Source organism: Nelusetta ayraudi, unplaced genomic scaffold (genome assembly GCF_046127955.1).
Source record: "Nelusetta ayraudi isolate G7.1 ecotype Tasmania unplaced genomic scaffold, CSIRO-AGI_Nayr_v1 ptg000092l, whole genome shotgun sequence".
NCBI classification, from domain to species: domain Eukaryota; kingdom Metazoa; phylum Chordata; class Actinopteri; order Tetraodontiformes; family Monacanthidae; genus Nelusetta; species Nelusetta ayraudi.
The window spans coordinates 1,032,100-1,053,491 of NW_027466142.1; the positions used below are offsets into that span (position 1 = coordinate 1,032,100).

The 21,392-nt window shown below is 48.5% G+C and overlaps 1 protein-coding gene across 3 annotated transcripts in view; it reads left to right on the plus strand.

The window, feature by feature from the left end:
- fras1 (Fraser extracellular matrix complex subunit 1) overlaps positions 1–21,392 on the plus strand; it is a 164,523-nt gene that overhangs the window by 44,718 nt on the left and 98,413 nt on the right. For all 3 annotated transcript variants that reach the window (XM_076046922.1, XM_076046921.1, XM_076046923.1), the window contains 8 exons: positions 7,242–7,349; positions 10,426–10,518; positions 11,777–11,936; positions 13,359–13,492; positions 14,888–14,971; positions 16,350–16,451; positions 18,778–18,969; positions 21,101–21,190. In XM_076046922.1, the coding sequence (XP_075903037.1) occupies positions 7,242–7,349; positions 10,426–10,518; positions 11,777–11,936; positions 13,359–13,492; positions 14,888–14,971; positions 16,350–16,451; positions 18,778–18,969; positions 21,101–21,190 (963 nt within the window). The remainder of the gene's footprint in view (positions 1–7,241; positions 7,350–10,425; positions 10,519–11,776; positions 11,937–13,358; positions 13,493–14,887; positions 14,972–16,349; positions 16,452–18,777; positions 18,970–21,100; positions 21,191–21,392) is intronic.

Genomic DNA, 21,392 nt, shown 5'->3' on the forward strand with positions numbered 1-21,392 from the left:
CCTCCGGGCGGCACCGGTACTCTCCTGCTCTAGATGCACATTCGTTAGCCGCTAACTAGCTCCTGCTGCTGGTCAGATGATGGATGACGGTGGAGAGAGAGGAAGGTTGTGACTCATCTCCTCCACCGTCTTCTGAATGTTCGCCAAAGCCTCTGATTAAGACCAGTGATTTGTTTTTTTTATGCAGACGGTGGCGGTGGCGGTGGCGGTGTTGGTGGTGGTGGTGGTTGGTGGTGGGGGGGGTTAGGCTCAGCACTCAGGCTTGTTTTCACAGCAGGCCACAGCAAAAAAAATTAGCATCCTCTCCCAGCCAGGAGTAATAGAGCGGTCAAAACATTGCGTTCATTCTCCGTTCTCCTGTTTGCTGCAAGACCAGCAAACAGGAGCGTGGGGAAAAGTGTCCGACTCACATTATCAGACAGGCCTTTGTCCCTTTCTGGCTCGTTTTACTGGAATAAAAAGTTGAAATTGTGAGGACATGGGAGGCGTGCTAGACAGTAAACGCTGCTGAGTGCTTGGGGTCGAGCCCCCCCTCCCCCGCCCTCTCCCTGCTGACCTGCAGCAGCACCGCAGGACTTCCTGTCGCAACCTCGCCTGACTGTGTCGCCGAGTTCATTCCTTGAAGACGCTGCGATCAGCGTCGCTTTGATTGGTGGTGACGAGGTGACGAGTCATCGCGTTTTCCCAAGACGAGTGAATGAGTGAGTGAATGTGTATATTCTTAAATAAATCAACAGGCTAGCTGTCAGGCTCGAGCTACACTGGGCTCCAACTCCCCCCAACCCCACCCTCACATCAGCTGATCCTCAGCTGATTCCATCTCGAGGGAGCTCCTGCTCCACCTTGAGGGCGGCTGCGGAACAGAACCAAACTGCCGGACATGAATTATGTATTACGCTGCTGACCGCGCAGACGCTGTGTCAGTCCGGACCGCCGTGTCCTGACTGTGTCAGTCAGGGGTGGTCTTGCTAGAAGGCAGCTGCACTGCACCACCACACGTCCACACACTCACAGGAGCCCAGAAGGTGGATCTGCTGGGGGGGGGGGTGTTGGGGGGTTTACTCTGACATCACAGCTGTTATTGGTACTTTCGCCTCCCAGCGAGAAGGTTGCAGGTTCAATTCCTGGGGCCTCTCTGTGTGGAGTTGTGTGTGTGTTCTCACCAGGCACACGGCACATTTGGCTAATTGAGTGTGGATGGTTGTGTGTCTCTCTGTGAGGTCCAGTGCTGAGCTGGTCCAGTGTGGAACCCCTCCCCCACTCTTAGACCTTTCCTGCTCCCTCATATTTGGATGTAGGGACAATCTTGTCACTTTTTAGGACGTTTTCTTTTACATTATACTCCAATCTTGTTTTTACACTGAATAACAACAACAAAAGACATTCTATTCTTTTCAATTCTATTTTATTTTACCACTGTGGAGGTTCAGAGAATGACAGAAAACGATTGGACATGGCTGTCTTGACATTGACCAACGTGAACACAGATAACAACCTGAGGGACCAGGCTAAACTTTCCACCAGCAACAGAAAAATGTAGCAGCAGTTGGACCCAACAGATCTGCCCCCTGCTCCTAAAACTTTCCTGACCAGAACCAAACCAGGTTATGAGGAGTGGAGCAGCAATGACAGAGTGTTGATTTGCTGTAAACATGAAGCGTTACTGTCAGCACCAGGTCCCCTCCCACCCCTTATAGGAGAAGCTGTAGTGTTTGTGAAGCAGTTTGGCCGCTGGAAGCCACCAGCACCCCGTCACCCTGATTGAATTTGCCTCGGTAATAGCTTTAGTTTCTATCGGCTCCTCGGCCAATTTCAGTCCAATTACATTCTGCTGGCCTGGCAGGCCGCCTCCCTCCCTCCTTCCCTCCCTCCGCCCCACCACGCCGTGACGCCCGGGCAGCCCAGGCCAGCAGGTGGGGCTGACAGCTGCACCGCACTCGGGCCACGCTGATGTTTGACTCAGCCTTTTGTCCTTGATTGGATTTTAATTGAATCTGCTGCCTAAACCCGACGTCGTGGCAATGAACCCCCCCTTCTCCACTTTGCCTTTTTATTTGTCTCGGGAGAACAGAGCCGCGACTCCATCTTTTTCTTAAGGTTGGGTGTGTTGGCTGCAGGTTAGTGCAATGAAGATTAAATGATGCGTTTTAGCCATTACAGGCCCGCTGAGCTAGTTTTAGTCTCGTTTAGGCAGTTATTGTTCCAGAGTTTCACATTTGAACATTTTCTTGCAGTTGTTGGAGCTGCCGCGTCCTCCAAGGTCTTGAGATATTTACTTAGTTTCATGCTCGATTCCGATGGAGCTTCACTCACATGATTAATCACAGATTAAACACCGCTAACGGCCTTCTGTAGACTGCTGCAAAAACACAAAACTTTTGTGTTTTGTGGACACACTTTTTTGAAAAAGAAGAGCTAGCTGACAACTGAAAGGTTGGACTCTTCTATTTTCTGAAGACGTGTATTGTTGTTAGCGCCATTTATTTTTGTTTGAAGAGAACTGGAAATCTGTGAGAACGCTTCTTCCCTTTTGTTTCGAATCAAAGCAGCGTCGTCGATGCCACAGCACGGCCGCTTCCGGAGGGCCGGTAGAGATTATTTTTTTCTTTCGACAGCGAAAAAACACGTCCTGATCACTGAGGAGCGCTGGGAAAACGTGGAGGAGGGCGACTGCAAAAAAACACAAACCACTTTATGCGTCAGCCTTGATTGACAGTGTCTGAAAGGGAACTGCGACGGTGTTAAAAGGGGGTTGACAACGCAGGGCAGGAGGCTTCTGACCTGTCAAGTGATGAAAACCTAACCATAGCCGGGCCGCCGCCGCTGCCGCGGTGGGAAAACACTAATTTTTCTGTCTACGCTGCGAATCTCTCGACACACAGCCGCCCTCCCGGCTGTTTCTTGCTGGCAGGGATGAAGTCGGAGGAGTCACGCACGTTCCCCCGATACGAGTGGCTGAAATGAGGCAACAGCGACAATCTTTTCTATAATGTTTGGATGAATATTTCAAGTCAAAGTGCTCAGGCTCGTGGAAGGTTTGTTTTTTTTCTTCTTCTTCCTTCTAGAAGCTCAGAACAGTGTTAGCTCATATTTCACGCAGCTCTCTGATTCCATGTTTAGTTAATTTCTCCTGAGAAAGAATATTTGCAATTTGAGTTCGGTGAGTGGAGGTGAGCCGTTTTGCGCAGTCGTAAAATGAAAATAAAAAAACGAAACCTTTGTTTTATGTAATTTTTTTTCAAGTGGCACTTCAGAGACTTTCAGGGGGAAAAACGCAGCCTGCTAAAATATAGATGCACAGCCGACCTCCCCTCACTTCCCCCGTATAGAATATTCTTGTCAACATGATAGACGAGTTCTCTTTCTTCAACCCACCAACAGGCGACCCACCGCCCTCTTGCGGAATGAAAGATACAGATTTTTTTTGTCCTCCCCTCATGAAATTTGAGCGAGGCGCGTCGCTTTAGCTGATTCGGGAGTAAATCCGATCCGGGGCGGATACGCTTCTTAAACTGATCCCTCCACTCTTTAAGCAACCAACCCCAGGTGGAACCAGGACCATCTAAGTGGGGGAGGGGATTTAAAATGTGTATTTGTTTTGGATTTTTGGGGATTTTTCAGACCTCCCGCGTGGGCTTGTACGTGTAAAAAAGCCGCAGTATGTGGGAGCCCAGGTGAAAATCTCATCACGTCCGACACACGTCTGGCCGTTCCTTCGGGGTCAGTGTTTACTCCCAACCAGGGGTCAAACCCATTCCAGCCGCCGTCTCTTCTCCGGGCAGACGGCACGAGGTGCTGGAATTGAGTGCGACCTCGCTGCTTCCACCAATCGGCGTCCTGTCACAGCCGACTTCAGCTTTACTGTTAGCTGCCGCGCTAATTTTACCTGGCTTTATTAAGAAATGTCAGGCAGCAGGCCAAAACAGGAAGCATCTCCTCGATGGCACGCGCTATTTATATTAATTATTACTCCCCATCCCACCCCCCTCGCCCGCCTCCTCTCCCCCCCTCCGCCCCCCCCCCCCCCCCCCCCCGGAAATCATCTGGTTTTATCCACGACAACTGATCGCTCGGAAGTACTTGTATTCAAACATCCCGTCTGATCCGATCTGTGCGGGAATCACCGTCAGAATGGAAGGAACGCCACATCGGGTTCTGCATATTTATGTTTTTTCCAGTTACTCATATTGTCTGTGTCTGTCCCGCCCACTCAACAGACGCTCGCTGTGTTTGCCGCAAGGCTTCCTGATAGACGCGTGTGCAAAAATTAAATGCAAAGCAGGCTGTGAGAGAAAAAGGCCTGCAGTGAAAATGAATCTCACGGCTTATGGGGGGGGGCAAGTTTGGAAATTTATGTAATATATATTTCTGGAAATTGTCAAAATCCAAAATGAAGTAGTGTTTCAGATATTCTAGTACACTTCAAATTCCTTTCTGTCTGTCTTCTGTGTATAAATATTATATTTTTGGCAAACGAGGTGGTTTCCCTTGTAAAACAACTGGAGACAACGAGTACAAGTATGTACTCATTCGTGATATTGAACTATGATTTTACAGCTAATATCAAGACCTGGTTAAGAAACTTGAACAACAGTTACAGACAGACAGACAAAAAAAGAAAACAATTCCATGATATTTCAGACTCAGCTCTTCTCTTCAGGGTGTCAATTTTTCTTCTGTTTGTACATCAGGTCTTATTTTACTAATCGTAACAAATTATTTATTATTTAGAGAATAAACCATTGCTCCACCACTTTGCAGAAATCAGAGTTAGTGACTCACCCTGAGTTCAACTGTTCTGCTTCCAGCAGAATGATTTTCCATCCGTGTGTTTGCTTCCATCCCACTTCCACCTTTAACAGGAAACCTATTAGGAAGCTTCATGGTTGGAGGGCATTTCCAGCTGGTTGTGAAACAGCAGTCAGAGTCGGATGATTCATGGTCAGCCTGCCCTCCGGCCGCTGGCATGGAAGACGTTTTTATACTTAAAGTTCCAAAGAGGCTGGCGGCATTTTTTGTCTCTTTTTTAATGCAGAAACTGAGAAGAATGGCTGCACCCTGCAAGGGTAGAATTGATTTCACTCTGTCTTGTGAATAGCTTTTTTTTGCCGATGGAAGAGAGACGATTCACTGTGCTCTTACAGTGCAGCTGCAAAGCAACGAGACTCTCATTTTGAATCCTTTCTGTGTGTCAGGAGAAGCGTTTGTACATTATAACTTTGGCTATAAATTTGGCTGCAGGAAAAGGCCACTATTGAAGGAGTGAGTTTCGCACTGGATGGAGGGATGACTGTCTTGTAAAAGCAGTCAGTTTACAAAGTGCTTGATTCCAACACTTGATATGTTTCCTGAATTTCCATCACTACCGTCCTTTCCAGGAGTTCCTCAGGGAGTCTTTCTAGTCCCTTTCATGATAATAGGTCGTACCATCCCGCGAGCTTCATTTTCAAAGAGGATAATGTCGGAGTTAATGTGCTCTATACGAGGCCTGAGAACGTCACTTGCAGATGTCTTGTTCTTCTTTCCTCCCTCTTCTGCTACGCTCTTGTTAGAGGACAAATGTGGCTGGATTGCCTCTGGAACATTCGCCCTCACTTTAAACTCGTTACACATCTGGCTGCAGCCTTTGCAGAGGTGTGAACTTCACACGCTGGCATCGCGTTAACAGCTAAAACCACATTATCAAGCGACGTGTTCCTCGGCAGGGGTGCCGCTTCCTTCAGACGGCTTGTTATCGTAATTACATTTTCAATCTGCGTTTTCTTTTTCTTTTTTTTTTGTTAGTCCCGTCCTTCGTCATTGACCTGCTGTCGCTGCCGCAAATTGCTTGCGTGCCTCCTATCAGTCTTGTCAGAAATATGAGTATGAGTGTATAAAATGCAAGCGGCTCATTTTTTATCTGACCACAAATCACTTGTACATTATTAAAGCACTCTGGTTTCTCTGCGCCCTTTTTATCCTTTTGTCATAGATGAGTTTCACCCTATATATTCCTCTGAAGTGTGAAATGTACAGAAGCGTCAGGGCCTCTGTTTGTTTGCTGTTTGTTTGTTGTTTCTGCCCATCGAGACGTTTGCCTCGCTGTTCCATAACCTCCTCAGACATCCTCTGTCCACTCTGCATACGCAGCTGCCCGTGGCTGTTACTGCCTTTAGCGGGTTAACTGTTAATCTTCTGGGATAAATCAGATTCATGGGGCAGCTGAGATGATATATGTCCGGACACATCACGCAAGTGTGCCGGCGGCGCCATTGATTTGGTTTTGGCTCTAAGCTGCCAATCAGACGTCGTCAGCGAGACCTTATGAGCCGATGAAATACGTCAGCGCTGCTAATGGCTGATGCAAAGAGGCAGAAGTGATCTTGACTTTTTTTCTATCTTCTTGGCTTGGATCTGGCAACCCTGAGATGACATTCTCTCATAGAAGCCCATAGAAACAGTTTTGTCAAGGCGAATCCAAAACCTTGAAAAGCCGTCGTGTGAAGCGAGTGTTTGTCAAACAGACCAATCAGAATTGTTAACGCTCGTTTCGCCGACTCAAGGCTGCGATGATGCAACGGGTTACACACCAACGCGCTGCGTGCATCTCAGCGTCAGTGTAAAGCAGAGCCAGTCGAGACTAAAGTGACAGCTTGTTTTCTGCACAGAAAGTCCATTCAGTTCTGATAACTTGCCAAAATCCATGCTAACCTCTTTAGCAGGGGCCGTTGTTTCCCCACTGAGCCGTGACACAACATCACCTCTCCTGTCCGAGAGCCAATAAAAGCGGCTTCTGTCGGAGCCTGGCGAGATGGAAGCAGACAAACCTTCAGAATGGAAATGAACGCTGGCAGACTTCGACCCCTGAACTTTCTCCAGCATTTCTTTTCTCTCTCCTAGTTTCCTCTGCCGTCACTCTATCTACTGCACGTAATCTTTCTGTTTGGCTGCAAGTGCAACATGTTGACTGCGGTGGGGGCAGAGTGTTATCATGGAGGTAGACGCAGAACAACAGCGTTGAGGAGTGAAGGACGAGCGTGAGCGCCGTGGCCTTTTAGCCGCATTAACATGCAGGCGGCGGCGCCGTACATCTGCCGCGGCTGTCCGCATCCGCGTGACGGGTGGCCGCCGAGCTCTGATAACGGCTCGCTGCCATCGCCGCCGCCGCCGCCGCCGCGGCGTTATTTACTGTCATTACGCTTTCACCATTCAACAACTGATTTTTCTTTTTGTGTGTGTGTGTTTGTTTACTTTCACGACAGAACAACACATCATGGAGACCGCACACCTGTCAGGAGTGTACCTGCTACGGGGACGTCGCCATCTGCAGGCCGGCCCGCTGCCCCAACCCAAAGTGCGACTTTCAGAAGGTGAGACTGTGCCTTTTTTTTTTGGGGGGGGGGGGGGGGGGTGTCGTCAATAAAACCCCAGCGCCGTGTTTATGGGTTGTGCAACACATCATCTGCATCTCAATGTAAAGTCAGTCTTAAACCATATGGAACATTACTTCTGTTTATACACAGCCGTTAACTTTAGTACATTTTGACGCCATTCTTCAAGTGGAGTCTGGAAGTCCTTGTAAATGACGACCCTCAAAGAGGAAACTTTTCTCACTGGTGTGTTCGCGTCCTTGTTTTTTCTTTGCAGGGAACCAAACATTTTTCAAAGATATTTTCCTTGCTTTTCTGTGACGGTGTAAAGAGCTGCAACAAAAAACAATATTCAAAAGCTTTGAAAGGCACAGTTAATTGCGTAACGTGTCAAAATCAATGCTGCAGTTAATCCAATCTGGTGTGGCGTCCAGCGGTGATCTGATCTGCTCAGTGTTTTACATCTGAAAATATTTGTTTATTTAAAGCGTTGCGATGAAATGGCTGCAGCTGTGCCGCGTCCCTCCAGCTGCGTCTTGCTTTGGCCACGGAGTGCTCGTCCTCCGTCGGGGGCGGGGGGGCCTGTATAATGGCTCGTTTCGCCAGTTGCCCTTGCAACAAGCCTCCGTAAAATGACAGACTGCTGTGCAGCCGAGTCTGCAATTACAGCCTTTAATGTTCCCGCGGTGACAAATATACGGAGACTCTGAGCTCCTGCGAACCTGTTGCCTGCTCCCTCATCTCAATTCTCAGGGAGGCTTTTTTTTGTTTGTTGCTTTTCTCCTTTTTCTTTTCAAAGCTCCTTTTCTTTCCATTCTCCTCCATCGGCATCCCACCGCTGCGCGTCCTCTCCACTGTGTACGAGCCTGCGGTGATGCCATGAAATCCGGCCCCTGCGCCGGAGTGAAGGAGGCAATCAGCGCCGACCCAGTCGGCCGAGTTAATTAAGAATTAGTCATCGTGCGCCTTGAGCACGTCACAGCACACGGCGGACTAGCGGATGTGAATCCCGCTCACCTGCGCCGCTGAGGAGAGGAGCTGCGTCTCATTCTCCTTCACTCACTCCCTTTTTTCTTTCTTATTTTCCCCCCTTGATGTTATCGCTGCACCGAAATAGATTCACATCAGACATCAAGAAAACCATTAGCAGAGTCAATTGTGTTACCAACTCCAGGCACACACACACACACACACACACACACAACGCGCAGAGATGTTTGTAGGACGTCACCAAAGATTTTCAATTATTCAGCTGTGTTGGCACATTGGACATAATGGGCTGCTCATGAATATTCACTGATCAATGTGATATTAATAGACGAAGGACGTAAACCGCCTTTGCGTGTTTACTTTATTGCTCCGGTCACAAGAATGAATTGTGTTTGAAGTTTGAATTTGTCTCATGCACCGTATCACTATAACGTCAACGGATGATGATTATTAAATTTGCATGAACTCCGGTTTTAACTGTGGAGCTGATTGGCAGGCAACCAGAACAATGGCCCAGAATGCTATTGGAATATTAAAACTGCAGCGCTTCATAATAAATAGGGACAATGTCATCAATAAGAAAGTAAAACCAGAGTGGTTCTGTTGGAAAGCGACATGATAAATAACCCTCCACCCCCCCCCAACAGCACCACCAGCACCAGCAACAGCACCAGCACCAGCACCCTCCTCCTCCCAGTCTGAGCCATCGCTCTTTATTCGCCGCAATAAAACTCTCAAAATTGGATCAGACCTCATGTACTCCGCTGATTAACTCCGAGGCAGCGGAGGGAGGAGGAAAAAAACGATAAAAAGAAGCTAAGGTCGCTAAAAAAAAGGGAGAGAAATGGAGGGAAAGTTAAGCGAGAGGAGCTCAGGAATGAGAACAATAAATATTTTAAAAATTCTCCTCCTTCACGATGGATGTTTAATTCATTAGCACAAAGTGGCTGTTGTTATAGATACATTTTCTGATGCCGTTCAGCCGCCGGTCCCATTATGTCCCATTTCTTTTTGTGTGTTTGGGTGTGTAGGTGTGCGTGCGTGCTTGTGTGTGTGTGTGTGTGTGTGTGTGTGTGTGTGTGTTGGGAGATAATGATAAGCTGAGGTTGCACCATCAAGCCGCCGTTTATCTGTTCCAATAGACGACCGAGAGGGGAGGAAAAAAGAAACTCGCTTTCTATTCATTTTATTTGCCGTGTGCGTCCTTATTTATGTCTGTTCATATACAATCCGTCCTCGGCTGTTGGTTCAATCCACCACCACTGCTGGATGCTGTGGCTGTTGCTGTTTTTTTCTCCCGCTCTCTTTTTTTTTCCAATTTGTGATGAGATTTATTCCGACGCTCCCCAGACGTGTGTGCGTGTGTGCGTGTGTGTGTGTGTGTGTGTGTGTGTGTGTGTGTGTGTGTGTGTTGGAGTTGGGGGTTCATTCTTCTTCTAACACCTCACACAAAGTGAATTTCAGTCCCACCTTTTTTTCATTTTTCATTTCCTGTCATTTGTATTTACAAATTGGAAAAAAAAACAACAGTAAAGACAATCAACTGAGCTCCCTCGCCTGAGTGCACGCTCACGTGCGCACACGCAGCCCGCCGCTCCCAGGTCGGGCCTGCTGAATCTGCACTGCGAGGCGCCTCTCTGAATACGGCCGCGCCTGATAGAGTTTTCATTGTCCTCCGCCCCGTCTGTCTTGTCATTTTACCACAACATCTCACTTGATTTCCATGGAAATGAAGCAACTAACCCACTAACTGACAGGGTTTTTTTTTTTAGCCTTCATGCTAGTCGGTTTGTTTTTGCTCCATCTGATTGTCTGTGTTGTGTATTTGTTGCCACGCTCGGTCTTTGAGTGTGTCTGATGAAGAACATTTTTCAGAATTTTAAATTATATTATTAGCTGCTTACTGACGTCAGAATTTTAACCTCACAGCTACGAACCACACTGGGATGAACTGACTGTCAGTCTTGAGGTCCAGCCTAAGAACCAAAGGCAACAGGACCACATTAAAAGTTTGAAACTATATATGAAACAGTCTGTAATGTTGCAATGTGTGTTTGTGTGTGTGTGTGTGTGTGTGTCTCTGAAGGGCGAGCGTCTGAGGATCCCGGCCAACCAGTGCTGTCCGCAGTGCGTCTCCTCGTCCCAGAGCTCCTGCCAGCACGAGGGAGTCGTGCACGGAGTGAGTGGACACACGCAGCTCGTCTGCTTTTCTCTCCCTGCGTTTCTCCCGCAAGCAGCTCTTCAGCTGCCGTTTACCGCCTGATATGACAGAACGACAAACTTTTTGCACTTTTTGCAGCCTGGAGCTTTTGCGGATAATTTTTTTCGACCCCAGAATTCAGGCGACAGAATCCAGAAATGAAAGCCGTTTTACGATTTCCACGTCCCTCCCTGGACTTCCAAAATGAAAAAATGACCGCCGCCGTCATGAGTTTTTGACTTGAATGATTTTTCGATTAAAGATCTTTTTCATCTCAGCTGTTAAACTCCTTGTTGCTGCTTGATCGTCGGGACATTTCTGGTCTCCTTTTTACTGCAAATGTCCCGCTGTTGTAATGATGACATCATTTCAAATACCAATTGCTTCGAGCCAAATCTGTCGCCAGGCTTGGATCCAGAGTCAGAAACCTGGATCGCCGTCAAGCAGCTGATGATTCAGCTCAGCTTCTTTATTCGACAAATGACTTGATTCAGTCGTCCCCCCCCTCCCCCCTCCCACCCACCCACCCTCCGCCGCCGGCTGTGTAAAAAAAAACGCTGCTGCTTGTCGTTTCATCGCGTCCATCAGCCCCCTCCGAGGTGAAAAGCATTTCTTGCACCTGCTGCTAATGGTACGGGGTTCCCTGCAGGCCGGCGGTGGCACTGCGGTGAGTTTTGTCGCCGGAGGAAATAAGAAAAGCCAGCTGCTCCTCTGTTTCAGCTGACCGCAGGCACCCAGCAGGGCGGCGACATTGCAGCCGCTACAAGCACCAGGTCCGTTAATCCAGCCGAGAGTCGCTCTCATAACGACTTTGCAGCGGTAGTAAGGACAGGTGTAGGTGGTGCAGGAAACCGGCCGTCAAAGAGGAGAAGGAGGAGGCGGAGCCTAGGCAGCAGAGGTGGATGATGTTGATGGAGAGGATCAGAGGGACGGAGCACGTTAGACGTTTATGGAGACGAGTCAGTGATAGACAGTGAGTGGAGGTCTGGTAGAAGGAGGCATTTTTACCCCCCCGCCCAACCCCCCAGCCCCCATCGTCATCTCATGTTCCTTGATTGACGGGTCGTAGCTCCGCCCACTCTACCCTGGAGCCACTCTGCTCTCTCAGCTGTCACTCAGGATCAGACAACCAGACGTTCCCCCGTCCTCTCTCTCTCTCTCTCTCTCTCTCTCTCTCTCTCTCTCTCTCTCTCTCTCTGTGTGTAACTGTGTTTTTTCCTCTGTGGCTCCTTTGCAGCACGACAGCCAGTGGAGCCCGTCGCCCTGCACCGACTGCTTCTGCTCCAGAGGTGCCGTGTCGTGTCGCGCTCGGCCCTGTCCCCCCCTCGCCTGCCCCGCCCACCAGAGGCCCTTCACCCCGGCGGGGGGGTGCTGCCCCGAGTGCGGCCGCGACGGAGGTGAGGGTCACGCCAAGTGTCTGCACTCGTGTGTCTGCGACGGAATGGGTCTTGGTGGGGTTGAAGCTGAAAGCCGAAGAGTTTCTGCCTTTTTCTTGCTTTAAACATCTCACTTCAGCAGAGGACGAGTTGGCAAAGTCAAGCTGAAGGTCATAGGGAGTGTGAATAATTCTCACTGAACAGAAACGTTAGAAATGGAAGTTGGAGCCGCACTGGGAAATATGTTTAAAAACTGGAAGGCAAAAGAAAATTCAAGGACAATCTGGAATTCACACTGTTCTTGTCCTTCTCTTTGTTGTGACGCCAAGGTCAAATTGTCCACTTGAAATGGTTTGGACCTGTTTTTCCAAGTTCAAGTTTGTGTTAGAATTTGTGATGTAAAAATTATTTGAAAATGATTATTCTTCAGAAAATGTGTTTTTGTCTGCATTTTTTTCCCTTTGAAATCAGTGAGAAAACAAAAAAGAAATCAAGAGATTTTGTGCTAAAAAGTCAGTGGATGAGATGCAGTTGCAAAACAAAAACTACTTCTTCATCTAAATTTCATGGCCCAGAGAGAAAAAATACAATTTTTTACTTCTATCCACCGATCAAAGACGAGCTCAGTGTATTTCCTTTTCCCCTAAAGCGAAACATATTTAATTTAACACAACACGGTGCAAACAAAGTGCTAAAACAATAAACTGCCATTTCAACACTATCCATCCACATTAGAAAAAGAAAAGGCAATAAATATGTAAATTGTGGAGGAAAGTGTTTTTAATATGCAGTATTGATTAAAGCTGCCGTGGTTACTGCGGCGCTGTTGCGCCTCGTTACGACTCGTCCTGCTGTTTGGATATTAGTGGCAGCCGCTCGCCACAACCTCATCGGAAAGTGAAAACAGCAGGAGCTCCATTAATGATTCTTAAAAGCAGCTATGCGGCCCCAATAGAAATCTGACGCGCCTCGCCGAGCCTCCAGATTGGCAGCGGCTCCGTGACGGATGCTTTTCCTCTCTGACGGAGGCTCCGGGCGCCGGAGCTGCGGCCGCTGGAGCCTCCGTCAGACTGGACCGAGCCGGAGCCTCTGTCAGACTGGACCAACCCGGAGCCTCTGTCAGACTGGACCGAGCCAGAGCTGCCGGGGTTCAGAGAACAGCTGGAGGAGGAGCTGAAAGGTTAATCTCAGCTCTAATTACGTCTCCGAGCTGCTGCTGCTGCTGCTGCTGTGTGTGTGTGTGTGTGTGTGTGCTAACATCCCAGTGGTGAGCAGCCAATTAGCGACATTATTTTTTCCTCACTGTAAATCAGTGAGTGTGAGAAGCCTGTGCTCAGGACGCCCATTTTTACTATTTATTTGCTGTGTGTGTGTGTGTGTGTGTGTGTGTGTGTGTGTGTGTGTGTGTGTGTGTGTGTGTGTGTGTGTGTGTATGTGCCACAGATTCTTGCCAGTGGCAGGGCAGCGTGTACAGAGATGGCGAGCAGTGGAAGCCGACCCTCTGCTCCAGATGTGTGTGCGCTGACGGCCGAGTCCAGTGTGCGGTTGCAGAGTGTCAGCCAGTCGCCTGCAAAGCGGTGAGCCTCCTTCCACCTCTTCCTGCCTCCTTCCACCTCTTTCTGCCTCCTTCCACCTCTTCCTGCCTCCTTCCACCTCTTCCTGCCTCCTTCCACTTCTTCCTGCCTCGTCCTGCCTCCTTCCACTTCTTCCTGCCTCGTCCTGCCTCCTTCCACTTCTTCCTGCCTCCTTCCACCTCTTCCTGCCTCTTCCTGCCTCCTTCCACCTCTTCCTGCCTCCTTCCACTTCTTCCTGCCTCGTCCTGCCTCCTTCCACTTCTTCGTGCCTCCTTCCACCTCTTTCTGCCTCCTTCCACCTCTTCCTGCCTCCTTCCACTTCTTCCTGCCTCGTCCTGCCTCCTTCCACCTCTTCCTGCCTCCTTCCACCTCTTCCTGCCTCTTCCTGCCTCCTTCCACCTCTTCCTGCCTCTTCCTGCCTCCTTCCACCTCTTCCTGCCTCCTTCCACCTCTTTCTGCTTCCTCCAACCTCCTCCAACCTCTTCCGGCCTCTTCCTTCCTCCTCCTTCCTCCTCCTGCCTCTTCCAGCCTCCATGCAGATGTTGCATTGACTCTCTTGACTTGCGCTGGTCAATTTTCCACTCCTCAATACACCACCACTTTAACGTCAGTAAAGCTAACGCTATGTTTGTAAGGACGCTCCAGAACCTTGACTTCTTTTTACTTGTGCCACTTTCATTTTTGCTAAACCTCCTTGACTGTTTTTTGGAAATCAGTCCATTGTGATGTCACAAAGGGCACTGGTTGCCTTACAGCAGTTTTTTACGTCTCCTTCCAAGAATGCGGAAGGTCTGACAAAGCATCAGTGTTAAAAGAAGGTGACTTTGTTTCCATTTTTCCCATATTTACTGTTTGTGTTTCCACATCAAACTGCGACTTTGTACGCACGTAATGTTAACACTAAACTTGAAAAACTTGTTGCCGTTTGGTTTTGAAGTCAGACCGCGGTAGATTTCGGAGTTTCCACACTTTGAAGCATCAAAGCTCACCTTTAGCTCGTTACTTTGGCGGACATGAAGCTCCGCGTGATGTCGCGCAGCAGGTGAAGAGATGGTTGGAGTGAGCAGCAGCGCTCGCCATCGTGCCGCTCACCAACATCTCCAACTTCTGGTCAATCAGGAGAACATCTGCAGAGCAACACTGACCAACTTCTTACCAACCAGGGACAGAAAATATCTGTTTTTACTGCCAGACATTTCAGAGCACATCAGCTGTTCTGGCTGAATGAGGTCACACGGCCCTCTTCATGTTGGAGGCCAAATATATAGGCATACATAGGCAAAAATACAATTAAAAAAACACAAGCAGTCTGGTGGAGTCGCAGAGTTCAGGTGCACACTGAGGACGGTCGCAGATGAAGGACGGCGACTCGTCATCTCCTCGTTTCTCATCTTGCAGAATGAAAACCTGGTGATCCCACCGGGCCAGTGCTGTCCTCGCTGTGTGTCCAACCCCTGCCTGTCTGCTGGGAAAGAGTACCAGGTAGGTGCTGCTGTGTGTGTGTGTGTGTGTGTGTGTGTGTGTGTGGGTGTGTGTTTGTGTGACTCTGTTAGATTGTCTGGAAATCATCCAGGCTACAAAGCCTATAAGTCACTGTCAGTGTGTGTAACAAGGTCCACAAAATATACCGTGTGCATCCACTCGCAAAGTGTGTGTGTGTGTGTGTGTGTGTGTTTGTGTGTGTGTGTGTGTGTGTGTGCGCGCGTGCGTATGTGTGTGTGTGTGTGGTGTTTGTTGAAGGCCACTGATGACGGCTCATAAATCTGTTCTGATGTGGCTCCGGCACATTTGGTGCAGCATTTTGTGTTATTCCGCAGTGTATTAAGGTATTATTTTATGATGACAGGGAGATTTGACATCAGCAGCGTGTAGGTGTGTGTCTTTGTGTGTGTTTGCATGTGTGTGTCTGTGTGTGTTAGTGTGTTTCTGATATGAAAGCTTTTTTACTCTCTCTCTCTAATCTCGGTGCGTATCACCTCATGTGCTCTCTGCTCCCTGCTTTTGCTCTCTGCAGCAGTGTTAACTGCGTTCACACACACACACACGCATGCACGCACGCACGCACGCACGCACGCACGCACGCACGCACGCACGCACGCACGCACGCACGCACACACTCTGAAACACATTGAGACACACTCTTGAACAACATATTCTCTCTGTGTGAGTCTGTGTGTGTGTCTTTGATCACAGTGTCCTGTGCCGCCTTCTGTTTTGGTGGATTCAGACTCCTGCATGCTTACGTGTGCACACACACACACACACACACACACACTCATTGCACTGTGCGTCATTGCGACTTCAGTCGTCTGCTGGTTTTGTTTCTCCTCAGGGTGTCAGGAGCTATCAAGAGAAACCTCCATCTGTTATGTATTAAGAGAATGAATTAAGTCGTCTCGGCTTTTTTGGACTCGGCTGCAAATACAAGAAACGTAAACTGAGTCCGCTGTGGTGGTTTCTCTCTGAGTGTCCGACTCTCTCCAGCTGTGTGTTCAGATCTCGGGTGCGGAGGTGAAGTAGCCGCTGCAAGTCAATGACATTTCCATCAAAGCCTGTCTTACCATCAGCGCAGAGCTTTCCAGGGTTTTCCATTTCTAGAAGAAATGCTTTTATAAATCGCCTGCAGTTGCAGCTGCTGGCATTCAGAGAGGGAATTACTTATAGCATCCACAGTGCATTTCTCTTTCTCTCTCTCTCTCTCTCTATCTATCTATCTATCTATCTATCTATCTATCTATCTATCTATCTATCCATCTATTTATCTATCTATCTATCTATCTATCTATCTATCTATCTATCTATCTATCTATCTATCCATGTGTGTTATTCACACACGCTGTGTCTGTGTGTGTCCTTGCAGCACGGCGATCAGTGGCAGAAAAACCCGTGCACCACATGTGTGTGTGAGCGGGGTCAATCTAAATGCCACACACAGACCTGTCGGCCCATCACCTGCGACAAGGTAGGAAGCTGACACGCACGCACACACACACACACACACACACACACACACACACACACACACACACACACACACACACGCACATGCGTGTGCACTCGATGAAATTCAGTTTTATTCAGAGTTGGCCTCATGCATTTTACATTGCGCTCACACAGTAATGGATGCAGAAACTAAGCATGACCATACAGTAATCTATTCTCGCTCTCTCTCTCTCTCACACACACACACACACACACACACACACACACACACATGGATGTCAGCAGTTGACATCCTATCATTAACTGCAGTCAGACACCACCCATTCTGTCAGAGGCGAGATGGGCTTGGTTTAAGCAGTTCTTTAAAAACAATATATTTAATGATATCAGTGCAGTCCATCTGCAACGCTGCCACACATGATGAGGAACGTACAGTAGAAACGACAGAAGCTTTTTTCCCTGTCAGGTCCAAGACTGAGCTGAAGTCAGAAGGTTTTTCTGGCAGGTGTTCGGCCGCCTACCGCGTTGTGTTGCGGTTGGAGGCGGCCGGCTGACAACACATCCAAAACCTCACAAAGTTTGTCATCGTTTGGACCTCTGAAAAATTTAGTTTGAGCTTTAAGCCACTGAGGAATTGATGTTCTCTCTGCGTCACCTCTGAACACGACGCTGCAGAACGGGACTGAATGTTCTTGGCCCTTCATATTATTTCAATATTTCTTCCCCGGCGCCGTCCTGCTGTTCTCGGAGGCTATTTCTTACTTCACATTAGCAGCATCAGAGAAAATCTTTTGTGCCAAGACCGAAGATATTATGTGGGAGCGAGTCGAAATGATGGAGTGCGCGCGTTTACATTGGAAGGTCGTGTCCCCTCCTCCTGACAATGCGTTCAGAGTTCACACGGCGGCCCGGCGTTCTTTTCAGCCATTTTTTTTGGCTCAGAAGCAGAATGGAGGCATTAAAAACACCATAAAACAACAGCGGAGTCATCAAAGCGGCACTCTCCAAGGACGTTATAAAACAGGTTATTAACTCCATTGACTTGAATGACCCGCAGATTTAAAAAGAGGACACTGTGCCGTGCATCAAGCTCGGCTGGCGATATCGGCCCTCCTGTTGTTCCTGCAAACGCATCACAACATTTTTTTTTTTTTTAACACATTTTCACTCACTCACTCACTCACTGATTCCATATTCTTTTGAAATGAAAACTTCAAGTGAGAGGACTCTCCGCTGTTGAAAGACTCTACTGACCACAGAGAGGAGCGGGGACGTCGTTCAAAAAAGAAAAGAAAAAAAGAGAGACGATAAGAAAAAAAGAGGACCGGCTTTCAGACGGACCGTGAACCCTGAGGATAACTCCAACGGCAGAATTCGCGGAACTGGGAGAGCTCTCGTGCACAGGAGCTCCGTCTGCAGCGGCGGATAAATCTCCCGCACTCAGCACTTTCACCAAACTTTGAGTCCAAACCGCTCGGCGTGTTTCCCCTTAATAATGCAAGACGCACTCCCTATCCTCTTATCTCCCCCTGCAGAAACACACACACACACACACACGCACACACACACACACACACACACACACACACACACACGCACACAAACAAAAACAGCCCTCTCAGAAGCTCCTTCAGATCCTCTCCAACTCATTTGGTTTTCCCATCCCTTCATCATCCTCAGAAGGGAGGGAGGCGGTGCTCCAGGAAGCTTCACTTGTTCTTGTCCCCCCTCCTGACTGAAGGTCAGCGCCAGTGAAGCCCTGCAAAGAAACAAACAGTTCTGTGCAGAGTTACAGTGGCCACAACGACTGCAAACGTCGTTCTCTTTCTTTCATTCCACACAAACACACTTCATTTGCCTCGTGCAAACAAGACCAATTCTGAGTCGTCCAAGACAACAACAACAACAGCAGCAACAGTTTGATACCAATATTCTGCGTTGACATGGTGACGCTTTGTTCAATTTGATTAAATTGTCTCAGACTGAGGGATCAGATTGTCCTGTTTCTATGGAAACTGAATGAAGTGACCGTGCTGATGATGTTGTGACTTCCCATGACGGCGTGCACTGTGCCCTAGTCCGTTAGTGACATGATCACATGATCCCACATGCAGCCATGTTATGAGCTTGTTGTGTTTCATTTTGCGTTACTTTTGAATATGTCTGCATGCCTGCGTTTGGAGGGGTGCGCTGCTGCACGACTTCCCTCTTCCTGAACCACCTTGTGAAAAACTTATCGACATCTGTGGGAGAAAAGAAAAGAAAAGAACAGAAAAGAAAAGAAAGGAAAAGAAAAGAGGCTGTCCAATGAAGCCTAAACCTGAGCGTCCCGTCTCTTCCCTCAGGGCCACACCAAGGTGAAGCGCTCTGGTCAGTGCTGTGATGAATGCGCCGCCGCCAAGGGGAGCTGCCTGCACGAGGGCTCGGTGCACTACCACGGGGACATGTGGAACAGCACGGGCTGCGACTTCTGCACCTGCAGCCGGGGTCAAGTCCTCTGCCAGAGGGCCGAGTGCGCTCGAGTGGAGTGCCTGCAGGTGAGCAGCGAGGGGGAGCCTGCAGACCTCTCTGGAGCCACGGGACAGACCAGAGGACTCCCCAACAGGCCGAATCGATCTGATGTATTGGAATAAATGTGGAATAGGTCGTGTGGTGTACATGTAGAAAAATAAATGAAGAAATGAATTTGGAAGAGATTTATGTCAGGATGAACAGAAGGAGCTAGAATAAACCCTGAGTGTGGCAGCGATATTTTAGTCTCACTTGATTAAATTCCCATCGCATTAAAAAAAAACATGTTTCACCATCCTTAAGTTAAAGTTTGCTCGACGGAAAGTTGCGGCCTCCAACCTTCAGAGCGCCTGGATAGATTTTAATGTTCTCAGTTCCCCTCCAGTGGCCTTTACATTGAAATCACTGGGGTGAAACGTGAAAGGGTTGAGTGCCCGCTGCTTTTTTCCTTCCTACTCGGGCTTCCCTCCCAGGATCCCGACGAACCGGCCCTTGTTGTTTTCTTGCCGGCACACGATGACGTGTCGCCATTTCCCGGCCCCCTCAGACCTTAATGGTAGATGTCACGGTTACTTTGTTCCCAATTTCCCGCCGTGGGTTGTAATTTGCAGGGCGAGTTTGGATTGGATTGAATGGGAGGATTGGGAGCAAGGTGTGTGTGTGTGTGCGTGTGTGTGTGTGTGTGTGTGTGGGGGGGGAGGGGGGTGATGATTTAAGTTAACGAGGTTGGCTGCTCCCGCCGCAGGTAGCTGGCCTTGCCATTGGATGATGCAAATCGAAGGGGGAGGTGAAACTGTAATGATGTTTGGCAAAGCTGGCCAGAGGTGCAGGGAGTCACTGAGAAAAACAAAGAACATGGTACACACACCTTAAAGAAAATCGGGGGGGGGGGGGGGTGGCAGCAACAGCTACACCTCGCTAACCACAGATTAGAGTTGCCAACCGTCCCTTAAAATACAGAATTGTCCCATATTCGACAATGAAATGGTGCGTCCCATTTTGAATGGATACTGGACGGGGTTTGTCCCGTATTTCTGAGTTGTCTTGAACTTAACTTTATTTTCGACGCAAACTCAAATTCGTTTCCATAGAATTTGCGTTCAAAACCGCCATCTACGTAGGCAGGCAATACCATTGTGCAACCCATTCACAAGAACTGCGTAATGGCTGCTAGCTTGCGTAGAGTAGGCTATGAATCAATCTTTTCAGCTTTATTTATTTAATTCCTTTGTCAAAGCCATCCAGCCCGCACTTCATTGATTGTTGTACAAAATATGTTCAATTGAAATATTTCAATACAATTAAACATTATTTCTAATGTCTAATGTAACAAAGCAGCTCAAACTATGTTAACCACATAGTTTTTGAAACCCTATTTTAAGTTATGATTGACCACTACTGGGAGACACTGGCCTGTGACGGTCAAGGCCCCGACCACTGCGGGAGGGAGGCCTCCTTTATTTTTCTGAATGAAACTTGGCAACACTACCGCACACACATCAGCAGCATCTTTTCCACGGAGGCTGCTAATGACGGCTAATCCCATGCTAGCGCCAGGCTAAGTGCCCCTTTAGCGAAGCATTGTGCTGGAAATGGACGTTCTTTGCAGCAATTGCCCACTTGGGGCTGGACAGGCGGGTCAACCAGCTGCCTTGGAGCAGCTTTAATATCACTTCCTATAACCTCTGAAGGCGGCTCCGCTCATAATTGTGCGCTTGGGTTCCTAATTACGGCTGCAAAGTGCCATTAGCCGCAAGTAGCGTGACCGGCTTTGGAGAGAAGCGGTCAGAATCGCAGTGATGGAGAGGTCAGGATGGGATGGAGAGGACGGGATCGTGGAGCATTTTTCAGTCCGTGCGGGAGCTATGAAGTGAGGTGGTGGGTTTAATGAGGCCAGGGTTGCAGTGAAAGGCAGCAAGGAGCAGTTTGGGAGGGCAGCCGGTTTTCCCGTGTGAGGCACAGAGGCCACAAAGAATCCAAAGGCTTTGATTTTCCTTGTTGGAAGTGAAAAGAAAACTCTGCCCTTAAATGTTCTTTCCAAAATCAAAACGCTCTTTCTTCAGATATTCTAGGGGCTTTTTAGGACGTCTGTAAACTCTCACTTTTGAGTTTTCTGAAAGATTCAACTCAATATTTCTATTTCTCTGCGTTTCTTAGGGATGGGATCTTACTCACCTGCCAGGGAAGTGCTGCCCGGAGTGTTCATCTCCAAAACCTTCCTGCGTGTCTGACGGAAAATCCTACAAGGTACTTCAGAGCTCTGCACTGTCAGTTCTTTAAAAAGAGTGTTTGCATGAAAAAAGATAGTGGTGAGCAGCCTGCTGTGGAGTCTGTGTGGGTGAGTCAGGGAGGACCTGGGTCTCCTGCACAACTTCTCTCTCTCAGAGGGGGGAAAACAAAGGAAGGGAGAAGGGGAAAAAAAAAAAAGGAGCGGACCGGAGTCTGGCTG